The sequence below is a fragment of the Salvelinus fontinalis genome, chromosome 4 (assembly GCF_029448725.1).
Source record: "Salvelinus fontinalis isolate EN_2023a chromosome 4, ASM2944872v1, whole genome shotgun sequence".
Lineage (NCBI taxonomy): Eukaryota > Metazoa > Chordata > Actinopteri > Salmoniformes > Salmonidae > Salvelinus > Salvelinus fontinalis.
Genome location: NC_074668.1, coordinates 83,873,737 through 83,888,685, shown reverse-complemented (window position 1 = coordinate 83,888,685; position 14,949 = coordinate 83,873,737). Strand labels below are relative to the sequence as shown.

Here is a 14,949-nt window from a genome sequence, read left to right as displayed (position 1 = left end):
TGCCTGTGCTAACTGGATTGTGTGCACCGATTGGTCTCCACCGGCTGAAGACCAGATGTAGACTGCAGTCTGTAGGACAGGAAGAGACCACGGCAGCATGGCAACAGGGACATCTCTATTTGCACACAGCACTGTTCCCAACCCAGAACAATGCTGAATTGTGGCTGTGGTGATGTCATCTTGTCACTGATCTGACAGTGTCGTAAATCTCCTTCCCAGAAGGACTTCCTGTCTGTTTTTTTATGTATGTACTTAACCAAGCAAGTCAGTTAAGAACAAATTGTTATTTACAATGACATCCTACCAGTGGGTTAACTGCCTTGTTCAGGGGCAGAACAACATATTTTTTATCTTGTCAGCTCCGGGATTCGATCCAGCAATCTTTCAGTTACTGGCCCAACGCTCTAACCACTAGGCTACCTGCTGCTGTCTGCAAGCAGAAGTTCCCCTTTACCACACCTAGGATCTATTCACCCTCCCTGATGTATCATCAATCGTTAGTGGGACAAACCTCAAAACTGGCCTTGGATCAGTGTCTAAGGGCCATCCAGCTCTACACCTGTGATCAGGTCTAGTGTGACCCAGAAGATAGATGTATCTCACGCTGCAAGGCAGGAATTCGGGCAGTACATGCTTGTGGGTAACGACAAACAAAAGTAGTGGTTTGAGTGTTTTTATGATGGAGTCAACCACTTCCCCTCGCTGTGAAGTGAAGTGGCTGGCTAACTGTTTTGTAAGATTTCATGGGTCCAAGCCCAGGACATATGTGTCAGAGAGGAATCATTTCATGGAGCCGCCTCCTTGTTAGTAGTTGATGATTTCAGACTCAAATCACTTGTGAGGGACTGCTCTTCTCTACCATTATTTACTTACTCGCTATTTTATGTGAAATATTTTCTTGTGGCATTGAACGTTTGCCACACTGAAAACATTTCACGCTCTGACTAACATGGGATTTGAATTGTCATGACAGTACTGACAAAATTCCTCTGAACTATAGGGGCGGACAGAAGGGTTTTTGAAGAAAGCAACACTCCTCTTTACTATCTTTACTAACGGGGGTTTCTCTAGGGATTTTAGAACAGCAATCTCAAAGTTAAAGGAGAACTCCACCCAAAAACGATATTTTGGTATTTGTTTCATTAGTCCATTGTTGACATAGTCCCAAAATGTTTTGCTTGTCAGCAATCAATTTTTCAAGATATATAACTTTCAAAATACAGAAATCATCACCATATGATGATGCGTTTTGCGTCATATGATACAAAATGCATCACACAGAGATCATTTCAATATTTTGAAAGTTGATTGCTGACAATCAAAACATGTTGGGACTATTTCAACAACGGACCAAAATCCCAAAATATAGTTTTTTGGTGGCGTTTTCTTTTAATACTCTAATGTGGATTTGATCATTTTGTGTTTTTTCCCTAAATCTAAAATAATCAAATTATGTTCAACCAGCCGGTTGATCTAAGCTATTAACCATGAATGGCCACTAACCTGTCAACTAAACAGCTGACCTTCTGCTCACATTGACCAGCATATACGGTAACCAGAAAACCACCATGTCAGCACATTGAACATGATAAAACAGCAACTAACTCAGCCAGAAGAGGACTGGCCACCCCTCATAGCCTGGTTCCTCTCTAGGTTTCTTCCTAGGTTTTGGCCTTTCTAGGGAGTTTTTCCTAGCCACCGTGCTTCTACACCTGCATTCTAGCTGTTTGGGGTTTTAGGCTGGGTTTCTGTACAGCACTTCGAGATATTATCTGATGTACGAAGGGCTATATAAAATAAAATTGATTGATTGAACTAACTGGTGCCTTCAATACAGCCCAGTGCTGGTATTGCAGAAACTCCTTTCTGAACCTCCCTCCTTAATATCTCTCTATTTCTTCTCCATCAGATGTCATGGCGTCCGACATACCGAAGCTCCAAGTTTCGAAACGTCTACGGCAAAGTGGCCAACCGGGAGCACTGCTTTGACGGCATTCCCATCACCAAGAACGTCCATGACAACCACTTCTGTGCCGTCAATGCCAAGTTCCTGGCCATCGTCACGGAGAGTGCCGGTGGAGGGTCCTTTATCGTCATCCCTGTCTCCCAGGTAACCATGGCAGCAGGCCAACAGTGAGGCATTACGTTCTCTGGGCTGCATATCTCTCTGAAACATCTACTCTGAGAATGATTTGCATTTTTGCACTTTAGGTTGTCCTTTTCTCAAAGTCAAAGCACATGACATTGTTTCACCACCTTCCACCACCAATGTGTAGCACCCATTTTACATAATAACGATCACCACACATGTGGTGCGGTGTGATTGACTCCTAATATAACCCTGTAACAACCAGTGCCAACCCTTACCCTGTAAAGACCCGTGCCAACCCCATACTCCTCAACCAGATACCAAATCCAACAATGTAGCTAACAATGGTACGCAAGAGTTGCACTTAAATATCCTGAAGGACATTGTTGTAATGGAAAATGTGTAGCTTTCGAAGACCTTAAAAGTATGGACTGTGGTGGGAAAATGTTGATTTTACCTGAAGAAGAGTCTGGTTTTCATGAATGATTCCAATGATTACTGGAAATACATCTGGATGACATATGATATTTATGTTTTACTGTTCTACAAAGCAAACCTTTTCTGGAGAGCTTTAAACACTCACCTTTAGGTTTAACGTGGAGTTATGGTAATACTGTGTTGTGTGATTGTATATATTAAGCATCTCCAATCCAAAATTAAATATAGAATCGGCTTCCTATTTCGCAACAAAGCATCCTTCACTCATGCTGCCAAACATACCCTAGTAAAACTAACTATCCAACCGATCCTCGACTTCGGCGATGTCATTTACAAAATAGCCTCCTACACTCTACTCAGCAAACTGCATGCAGTCTATCACAGTGCCATCCGTTTTGTCACCAAAGCCCCATATACCACCCACCACTGTGACCTTTATGCTCTCGTTGGCTGGCCCTCGCTACATATTCGACGCCAGTCCCACTGGCTCCAGGTCATCTATAAGTCTATGCTAGGTAAAGCTCCACCTTATCTCAGCTCACTGGTCACTATAACAACACCCACCCGTAGCATGCGCTCCAGCAGGTATATCTCACTGGTCATCACCAAAGCCAACACCTCTTTGGCCGCCTTTCCTTCCAGTTCTCTGCTGCCAATGACTGGAACGAATTGCAAAAATCGCTGAAGTTGGAGACTTATATCTCCCTCACTAACTTTAAGCATCAGCTGTCAGAGCAGCTTACCGATCGCTGCAGCCCATCTGTAAATGGCCCACCCAACTAACTACCTCATCCCCATATTGTTTTTATTGACTTGTTTTGCTCTTTTGCACACCAGTATGTCTCATCAGCCCAGGCAGGGAAGTTATAAACTTGATCTCCACTATAAAAAGCATCTAGACGTTATTTCCCATTTCTTTGACTAGCATTTGGTTTTCAACAGCAGAGATCTGTACTAACCTTGCTGTCTGTCTCTCCAACATTTGCAACATTGTTTCAATATATAAATTTGATCTCCAGCTGTCCATGGTACTGAACGTGTCAGGAGTCGGGACGAGACAGACAAGCTGGCAGCTTTCCTCAGCCAGTCAAAATCATGAATCAGCCCAATTTTTAGGGATATATACAAACAAATGTCAATAGAAAAACACAAAATGCAGCTAGTTTTCTGTAAATCCAGCTTCAGTTTGAAGTGATTGTGAACTGCCCTGGCAAGAGAGTAAATGTTCTATGGCAGGCGAAATCTCACATCATTAGCTCATTGTTATGGATGTATCCCAAAATCAATCACGAGAAAACAGCTTAAACAAATGCAAATGCAGCTACTTTGTTGTTATTCTGGCTACACTGTTTGATGTGACTGTGTTAGCCAAAGTTGGCTAGCTAGCAAGCAAGGGATAAGAACGTTGCCAGCTATCATGGCAACAGAACATTTAGAACAAACAACTGGGTCGCATCCATATATTTAGAACAAAAAGACTGAACTACTGGGTCTGGCAACCGAACCGATAGAACGAAAGACCAGCCGGTTTGGGTAGATTTGTGTTGGCGCTATATCTCGTGGAAGGATGAAATAGTATGAATAAATTAATAAAAAAATATATTTTGATGAAAATATGTCAATCATTATTTGAATATGTTGGTAACCCGTTGTATAAATGTGATAATGCCCTTGAAGCAGGAGTTTGGAGGATATATTGACACGGTTTGCCGGCCCTCGACTTCATCTCGGGCCTAACAACACCCGTGCCAATATATACTCCACACTTCTCTGGCCTCATGGTTTAAGTAGATGTTGGGTCTCAATCACACCCTCTCTTTGAGACTAATCAACAGTGTTATTAGCCCTAATGGCTCTAAATCTCAAATCACTCATCAACGCCAATCTTATTGATCAAATTGGACAAATACGTTTTCTAGAGCAGCATCAATTGTTGTCAGGGTATACAGATGATGTCACTCATTGTTTAGTATGAAACCCATCTGCACCCTGGGATATAAAAGACCAACTACTATTTACTGAGTCCTGTCTCCTCAAGACACACTTTGCCTTGATACTTCCACTGTTTCTGGCCGCAAAGCCTTTTATCCAGAGGGCAGGCCAAATCAGACTGTTACCAGAGGGCAGGCCAAATCAAACTGTTACCAGAGGACAGGCCAAATCAAACTGTTACCAGAGGACAGACCAAATCAAACTGTTACCAGAGGACAGGCCAAATCAAACTGTTACCAGAGGACAGGCCAAATCAAACTGTTACCAGAGGACAGGCCAAATCAAACTGTTACCAGAGGGCAGGCCAAATCAAACTGTTACCAGAGGACAGGCCAAATCAAACTGATACCAGAGGGCAGGCCAAATCAAACTGTTACCAGAGGGCAGGCCAAATCAAACTGTTACCAGAGGACAGGCCAAATCAAACTGTTACCAGAGGGCAGGCCAAATCAGACTGTTACCAGAGGACAGGCCAAATCAAACTGTTACCAGAGGACAGGCCAAATCAAACTGTTACCAGAGGGCAGGCCAAATCAAACTGTTACCAGAGGGCAGGCCAAATCAAACTGTTACCAGAGGGCAGGCCAAATCAGACTGTTACCAGAGGACAGGTCAAATCAAACTGTTACCAGAGGACAGGCCAAATCAAACTGTTACCAGAGGGCAGGCCAAATCAAACTGTTACCAGAGGACAGGCCAAATCAGACTGTTACCAGAGGGCAGGCCAAATCAAACTGTTACCAGAGGGCAGGCCAAATCAAACTGTTACCAGAGGGCAGGCCAAATCAAACTGTTACCAGAGGGCAGGCCAAATCAAACTGTTACCAGAGGACAGGCCAAATCAAACTGTTACCAGAGGGCAGGCCAAATCAAACTGTTACCAGAGGACAGGCCAAATCAAACTGTTACCAGAGGGCAGGTCAAATCAAACTGTTACCAGAGGGCAGGCCAAATCAAACTGTTACCAGAGGGCAGGTCAAATGAAACTGTTACCAGAGGACAGGCCAAATCAGACTGTTACCAGAGGACAGGCCAAATCAAACTGTTACCAGAGGACAGGCCAAATCAAACTGTTACCAGAGGGCAGGCCAAATCAAACTGTTACCAGAGGGCAGGCCAAATCAAACTGTTACCAGAGGACAGGCCAAATCAAACTGTTACCAGAGGGCAGGCCAAATCAAACTGTTACCAGAGGGCAGGCCAAATCAAACTGTTACCAGAGGACAGGCCAAATCAAACTGTTACCAGAGGGCAGGCCAAATCAAACTGTTACCAGAGGACAGGCCAAATCAAACTGTTACCAGAGGGCAGGTCAAATCAAACTGTTACCAGAGGGCAGGCCAAATCAAACTGTTACCAGAGGGCAGGCCAAATCAAACTGATACCAGAGGACAGGCCAAATGAAACTGTTACCAGAGGGCAGGTCAAATCAAACTGTTACCAGAGGACAGGTCAAATCAAACTGTTACCAGAGGGCAGGTCAAATCAAACTGTTACCAGAGGGCAGGCCAAATCAAACTGTTACCAGAGGGCAGGCCAAATCAAACTGTTACCAGAGGGCAGACCAAATCAGACTGTTACCAGAGGACAGGCCAAATCAAACTGTTACCAGAGGACAGGCCAAATCAAACTGTTACCAGAGGGCAGGTCAAATCAAACTGTTACCAGAGGGCAGGCCAAATCAGACTGTTACCAGAGGACAGTGCACATCTGAGTTCAGGCCTTGATATGGTCATTCAGCAAGATGCTGTTATCTAACGTTCTGTGAACATACAGTATATGTTCTATGAGTGACTTACAGTATATTTTCCATGAGTGACTTACAGTATATGTTCCATGAGTGACTTAAAGCCCAGCTTTGGTTTGGCACTTTGCTCCAATCAACTAAAGCAGTTACATTTTACATTTCCCCCATTGATGTTTCACTTGAAGGAGTGGAATAGAGTCCAATCCAGGGTACAAGAAGGAGATCTGCAGCTGGTGCAGGGTGTAAAAATACATCTCTGCGAAACCAATATTCTAATTAGGAAAAGCAGTTATAGGAATGAAAAGGGTGGGACACACACTATAATGGAAAACCACTGTGGGGAATTTTCTGCTCTAGTATTTTACAGCTATTTATTGAATAGGAGCGAAGAAGGCATAAATACATCAGTTTCTGCATTTTCACTAAATGAAATATGATGAAATATGAAAGCCACTCAATTAAAATGTTGCAGATATACAGTATTAATACCATATTGGCAGTTATGAGGGATTTCTCATTGCCGTTAGTTGTCTTGGCACTTCCATGAACGATGGTCTTTGAGGGAACAAGCTGTGAACCATACCTCTCTCCTCCAAGATCTTCCATTCTTTATTGCCATGGTCCCTCTCTTGCCACCTCATGCCAAGTTATACTACACTACCTAGAATGCCCCACTCTGTCCCTGACATGGTCCCAAAGCATTCTACAGCTTTCACTTGGATCAGGCATCAATGGGTCTTTTGTCATGGGTATCCAGAGTCATTCAGCTTACTGTGTTGTAATTCATCTGGCTGAGCTCATTCGATTGCCTCATAATTGACTCATGTGTTTCGGTGTAAGGCTTGGGCTACTTTCCCATGCTACTTGGGCTACTTTCCCATGCTACTTGGGCTACTTATGCAGCCCTCCTCAAAGCAGCTTTCTGCTCATCTGATTTCAGAATCTTCAACACATATTTTTAACCCTACATTTATTTCTAGTACCATCCACAGGGTCTGGAAGGCTCATATACTCCCCCTTCACAAAAGTGTTGACCCGTATGACCTAAATAGTTATAGCCGCATTTACAAACTCTATTGCCTAGCAAAGATTCTAGAATCCTTGGTAAATACTAAATTTAGATATTTTATAACTATGAAATGTATTCTAAATGTACACCAGTCAGGTTCCAGATCAGGTCCTAGCACCATCTCTGCTACTTCTTTGGTTTTAAATGATGTCTTTAATTGTTTGGATGAGAAAACACATTGTGCAGACCTTTTTATTGACCTGTCTAAAGCCTTCAACACTGTGGATTGCGCATTACTTATTCAAAGGCTTTTTCATCAATTGATCATGACCAGGCTGGTTTGAAACCATGTTAAAGGACAGAATACAGTGTGTGTTTACTGATGGTGTTAAATCAGGTTTTCTGGATTTAACATAGAGTCCCACAGGGGTTGATTCTCGGTCCTGTTCTTTTCATTATTTACATGAACAATATTGGTTTATCTGGAGAAGATGAAAACATGTCACTTGTATGCAGATGACACCTTGGTGCATGTGTAGCGTGGTTCATTCTGCGTTGTGTACTTTTAATTAGGACGCTGCCACAACTGAAGGTCTGCTAGTTGAATTATTTTTATTTGCCCTCGCTAGCCGAAGGTCAGGCAAAAGAGAGCGTCAAAAGGAAATAACATGTGCTGCGTGCACACATTCAATGCACAACAGCACACCATACAATACAATACAAGTAAAATGATACAGAACATATTTCTGACAAAATAAAAGACATACCTGCACACGAAGAGACAACACACATTATGTTACCCTTGGCGCAGTCCTAGCTCTCAGGCACCTGCGCGAGCACATGGACACTCACTCAAACACTGTCGCAAGTACTCACAAGTTACAATAGATGCCCTAGTGAGCGAGCTTTGTGAAACTTGTTAACATAAATCTTTATATTATCCATATTGTAACAAACTTATGGTAACATAACAGTACATTGTGTAACATTATGACGGTTTTATATTGAACAATAGTGGAGCCAAGGACAACATACCTTGCTAGCCAAAGGTCAGGCAAAAGAGAACAATAAGGGGGTACGGAAATACAGATAACCCGCGATGGGCCAAACCAAAATATACAAAACTTTTACAATCACATGTATGTACAATATTGATATGAACAAGTGTTTGTACACCAAAGAAAAACATTAGCTATGCAGCTGCAATTAAATTAACAAATACACTGAATTATTATTTATATTATCAAATTATTAACATCCCCTCTTGACCTGGCCTATTTGAATTGGTCCTTGTGTGCAACTTGGTGCATAATCTAGGGGAACAACATCACACTGCTGCACATGCTATTACCCCCACAGCTGACCAGACTCTATCAGAGATTTAATCTGTCTTTATTGCCCTGCAGAAAGATTTTGTTGAACTGAAATGGTTACTTAATGCAGGTAAAACCAAGTATATGTTATTATCCAAATCATGTAAAAATGTATCTGATGAGTAATGCATACCTACTTTGGACGGTGCCCTCATTGATCGTGTCCACGCTTATAAATATCTGGCTATCTGAATTTACAAAAAGCAACTATATCTTTTCAAAGAAGCATGTTGATGAGTTAGTTAAGAAATGTAGAGTTAAAATAGTCTTCTTCTGTCGGAACAGACAGCCTTTACCTCCCTTATCTCACCTCATTTGCTCACATTGTATATAGACTTATTTTTCTACTGTATAATTGACTGTATGTTTGTTTTACTCCATGTGTAACTCTGTGTTGTTGTATGTGTCGAACTGCTTTGCTTTATCTAGGCCAGGTCGCAATTGTAAATGGGAACTTGTTCTCAACTTGCCTACCTGGTTAAATAAAGGTGAAATAAAATAAATTAAGAAAATAAACAAGCAGAAAACAAATAATTCAGTCAACATTCATTCTGGTTATTGATGAGGGTAATGTCATCTAACGGTTAAGCTGACTATGAAGAAAAACTTAACACCCACCTGTTGATACACAATCCCTCCACAACACCTGTTGATACACAATCCCTCCACAACACCTGTTGATACACAATCCCTCCACAACACCTGTTTGATACACAATCCCTCCACAACACCTGTTGATACACAATCCCTCCACAACACCTGTTGATACACAACACCTGTTGATACACAATCCCTCCTCAACACCTGTTTGATACACAATCCCTCCACAACACCTGTTTGATACACAATCCCTCCACAACACCTGTCTGATACACAATCTCTCCACAACACCTGTTGATACACAATCCCTCCACAACACCTGTTGATACACAATCCCTCCACAACACCTGTCTGATACACAATCCCTCCACAACACCTGTTGATACACAATGCCTCCACAACACCTGTTGATACACAATCCCTCCACAACACCTGTTTGATACACAATCCCTCCACAACACCTGTTTGATACACAATCCCTCCACAACACCTGTTGATACACAATCCCTCCACAACACCTGTCTGATACACAATCCCTCCACAACACCTGTTGATACACAATCCCTCCACAACACCTGTTGATACACAATCCCTCCACAACACTTGTCTGATACACAATCCCTCCACAACACCTGTTGATACACAATCCCTCCACAACACCTGTCTGATACACAATCCCTCCACAACACCTGTTGATACACAATCCCTCCACAACACCTGTTGATACGCAATCCCTCCACAACACCTGTCTGATACACAATCCCTCCACAACACCTGTCTGACAATTCAGTGTTATGGTTGTAATAACATTTGGTGCCAATTATTCATTGGCTTACAAATCTGGTGTTGATTTTGAGTCCATGAATATGTTCACAGCATTACACACAGACACACAGGAACAATATTGTGTGCATCACCTGAACTATGCCTTGTTCTATGAAATACTATACATTATATGACAGTAGGGCTGGAGTGGTGGAATGGAAATAGCATACAGAGGCTATGACTCTCGTACAGTGAAGAAGGGAAAAAACATGAGTAGAAGAAGTATGGTATGCAAAATGATGTCACCAGTCACAGTTTAACCATCGGAAAATCCACCCCCACTGCCATGCTGGGTAGACGCAGTCGTTGTGGAGAGAGATATCCCACTGAGCACAGATGTCATTTCAACGTCTACTTTTGATTTACATTTGGTTGAGTTGTCAACTTTTATGTAATCTTCAGGTGAATCTGAGATATTAAACCTACAGATATGATGTAACCTTCAGGTGAAACTGAGATATTAAACCTACAGGTATTATGTAACCTTCAGGTGAAACTGAGATATTAAACCTACAGATATTATGTACCCTTCAGGTGAATCTGAGATATTAATCCTACAGATATGATGTAACCTTCAGGTGAAACTGAGATATTAAACCTACAGGTATTATGTAACCTTCAGTTGAAACTGAGATATTAAACCTACAGATATGATGTAACCTTCAGGTGAAACTGAGATATTAAACCTACAGATATTATGTAACCTTCAGGTGAAACTGAGATATTAAACCTACAGATATGATGTAACCTTCAGGTGAAACAGATATTAAACCTACAGGTATTATGTAACCTTCAGTTGAAACTGAGATATTAAACCTACAGATATGATGTAACCTTCAGGTGAAACTGAGATATTAAACCTACAGATATTATGTAACCTTCAGGTGAATCTGAGATATTAAACCTACAGATATGATGTAACCTTCAGGTGAATCTGAGGTATTGGTCCTACAGATATGATGTAACCTTCAGGTGAATCTGAGATATTAAACCTACAGATATGATGTAACCTTCAGGTGAATCTGAGGTATTAAACCTACAGATATGATGTAACCTTCAGGTGAATCTGAGGCATTGGTCCTACATACATGATGTAAACATGTATAAAGAGAATGTACCTATCAAGTAATGGTGTGTTTGTGTTTCTCACCAATCAGTGTGTGTGTGTGTGTGTGTGCGTGCATTTGTTTCCCTATCAGTGTGTAGAGCTGCTGTGTGTCTAAGTGTGAACGCAGCAGGGTACTCCAGCCCTGTGTTAGAGAGTCTCTGGTGAACACAGCAGGGTATAACAGCCCTGTGTTAGAGAGTCTCTGGTGAACACAGCAGGGTATAACAGCCCTGTGTTAGGGCAGCCCTGTGTTAGAGAGTCTCTGGTGATAATGTGTCGTGTGGCTGTTGCCAGATGACATCATGAGAATGTCTGTGATTGGATGTCTTCCAGAAAACCTTCCAGAATACAAAGCACCAACATAGAACACTTCAAAACCATCCAGAATACAAAGCACCAACATAGAACACTTCACAACCTTCCAGAATACAAAGCACCAACATAGAACACTTCACAACCTTCCAGAATACAAAGCACCAACATAGAACACTTCAAAACCATCCAGAATACAAAGCACCAACATAGAACACTTCACAACCTTCCAGAATACAAAGCACCAACATAGAACACTTCAAAACCATCCAGAATACAAAGCACCAACATAGAACACGTCTTTAACCCTTAAAGGGAGCCAACCAGTGTACTGAATGCCCAGAGGGCCTGGTTCAACCCAAGGTCTCATTCACACCATCTCAGAATTGTGATCCAGATTCACCCTGGCTTCTGCCTGATGCCCTCCCTTTGTCCTCTATGTATTAATATTCAAAGACTTCGAATTCCATAACCGATTTAATAATGGCATAATCCTGTAAGACTTACACGGAGGCCCAATATGCTTCTAAAGATGATATCAAGCTTTGTTTTAATATTTTATCAGATGTGTTCCCCACTTTCCCTCAGCTAATGAGGAATGAGTATTTCTGATTAAAACTGTGACATCTGTCATGTCTGTTGAGTATTGAGGACCTATGGGAAATCATACAGGAGATGATGAGTTTAGTTTATAGAAGAAATCTCTGGAAGAAAGTCTACATTAGAAAATGACACACTAATTTAGAATAGTTGGTAAAGTTTTACTGTGGGAAGCTGTCGAGATTGGACTCTTTTTCTGAAAAACCTGGGTAGGGACTTTAGCTGTAAATCTGTTCTGACATGAAAAGGATACTCCAAGTTATGAATGCTGGCTGCCCTTGGTTTGTCACACACACGCACACACACACACACACACACACACACACACACACACACACACACACACACACACACACACACACACACACACACACACACACACACACACACACACACACACACACACACACACACACACACACACACAGTATATACAAGGCATTCTGAAAGAATTCAGACCCATTCACTTTTTCCACATTTTGTTACGTTACAGCCTTATTTTAAAATGGATTAAAAAAATACAAAAATAACTTATCAATCTACACACACTTGCCCCATAATGATGAAGAAAAGACTGCTTTTTAAAAATGTTTGCAAATGTATTACCAATAAAAAACTCAAATATAACATTTACTTAAGTATTCAGACCCTTTATTCAGTACTTTGTTGAAGCACCTTTGGCAGCGATCAGGCTTTTATAGTAGAGTGGCCAGACGGAAGCTACTCCTCAGTAAAAGGCACATAACAGCCCGCTTGGAGTTTGCCAAAAGGCTCTCAGACCATGAGAAACAAGATTTTCTGGTCTGCTAAAACCAAGATTGAACACTTTGACCTGAATGCCAAGTGTCACGTCTCGAGGAAACCTGGCACTATCCCTACGGTGAAGCATGGGGGTGGCAGCATCATGTCTGGAGGAAACCTGGCACCATCCCTACGGTGAAGCGTGGGGGTGGCAGCATCATACTCTGGGGATGTTTTTCGGTGGCAGGGACTGGGAGACTAGTCGGCATTGAGGGAAAGATGAACGGAGCAACGTACAGAGAGATCCTTGATGAAAACTTGCTCCAAAGCGCTCAGGACCTCAGACTGTGGTGAAGGTTCACCTTCCAACAGGACAACAACCCTAAGCACACAGCCAAGACAACACAGGAGTGGCTTCGAGACAAGGCTCTGAATGTCCTTGATTGGCCCAGCCAGAGCCTGGACTTGAACCCGATCGAACATCTCTGGAGAGACCTGAAAATAGCTGTGCAGCGACGCTCCCCATCCAACCTGACAAGAGCTTGAGAGGATTTGCAGAGAAGAATGGCTAGAAACTCCCCAAATACAGGTGTGCCAAGCTTGTAGCATCATACCCAAGAAGACTCAAAGCTGTAATCACTGCCAAAGGTGCTTCAACAAAGTACTATGTAAAGGGTCTGAATACTTATGTAAATGTGATATTAGAGATTTTTATTTTTAATACATTTGCAAAAATGTCTAAAAAACAGTTTTTGCTATGTCATTATGGGTTATTGTGTGTAGATTGATGAGGGAAAATACTAATTTAATCAATTTTAGAATAAGGCAGTAATGTAAGAAAATATGTAAAAAGTCAAGTGGTCTGAATACTTTTCGAATGCACTGTATATATAAATATAAAAATGCATGTACGCACGCACGCACGCACACACGCACGCACGCACGCACGCACGCATGCACGCACAAAGCTTTCAGCCATATGTCTCTGAGGAAATAAGAAGGAGGTCAGTGGATTGAACTGACATCAAACATTCATGGCATCATGGCCAACATTGAGAGGTCTCAGCCATGATCCATCCAAGTCTGCTAATCCAGCGCCTCACTGTGGCCATAGAGGCACATTGCAATAACAAATCCTTTGGTTGTCCCTGGTTCTTAAACAAAGGAAATTATGTTATTTCTTCAATGTGTATTTCTCTGCTGCATTGTGTTTTTGTTGAGTGTGGACTTTAACAGCCAAGTGTTGAGTTTGTTTGGTAATTGATGGATCAGCAGGGATAACATTGTTACAGTGTCAGTACACTTTCATCGTGTTTTATTAGCACCCCAAGGGTTCAGTTACACAAAGTCAACATTTCTCTGTAAGGGTGAACGTTTTAAAGAGACGTTATTTGACCGGGGTCATCAAATTATCCAATCAATTTTGTAGGGTTGTGTTAACTGTTTACATGGCTAGTGTTACTCAGTGGTGTCCTCTGACCTTGACATATGTAGGGTTGTAGTAACTGTTTACATGGCTAGTGTTACTCAGTGGTGTTCTCTGACCTTGACATATGTAGGGTTGTGTTAACTGTTTACATGGCTAGTGTTACTCAGTGGTGTCCTCTGACCTTGACATATGTAGGGTTGTATTAACTGTTTACATGGCTAGTGTTACTCAGTGGTGTCCTCTGACCTTGACATATGTAGGGTTGTGTTAACTGTTTACATGACTAGTGTTACTCAGTGGTGTTCTCTGACCTTGACATATGTAGGGTTGTATTAACTGTTTACATGGCTAGTGTTACTCAGTGGTGTTCTCTGACCTTGACATATGTAGGGTTGTGTGAACTGTTTACATGGCTAGTGTTACTCAGTGGTGTTCTCTGACCTTGACATATGTAGGGTTGTATTAACTGTTTAAATGGCTAGTGTTACTCAGTGGTGTCCTCTGACCTTGACATATGTAGGGTTGTATTAACTGTTTACATGGCTAGTGTTACTCAGTGGTGTCCTCTGACCTTGACATATGTAGGGTTGTGTTAACTGTTTACATGACTAGTGTTACTCAGTGGTGTTCTCTGACCTTGACATATGTAGGGTTGTATTAACTGTTTACATGGCTAGTGTTACTCA

General features: G+C 41.9%; 1 protein-coding gene across 2 annotated transcripts in view; it reads left to right on the top strand.

Annotated features, from left to right (window-relative positions):
- Nucleotides 1-14,949, top strand: part of coro2ba (coronin, actin binding protein, 2Ba) — a 77,962-nt gene that overhangs the window by 50,566 nt on the left and 12,447 nt on the right. For both annotated transcript variants that reach the window (XM_055921707.1, XM_055921708.1), the window contains exon 2: nt 1,910-2,110. In XM_055921707.1, the coding sequence (XP_055777682.1) occupies nt 1,910-2,110 (201 nt within the window). The remainder of the gene's footprint in view (nt 1-1,909; nt 2,111-14,949) is intronic.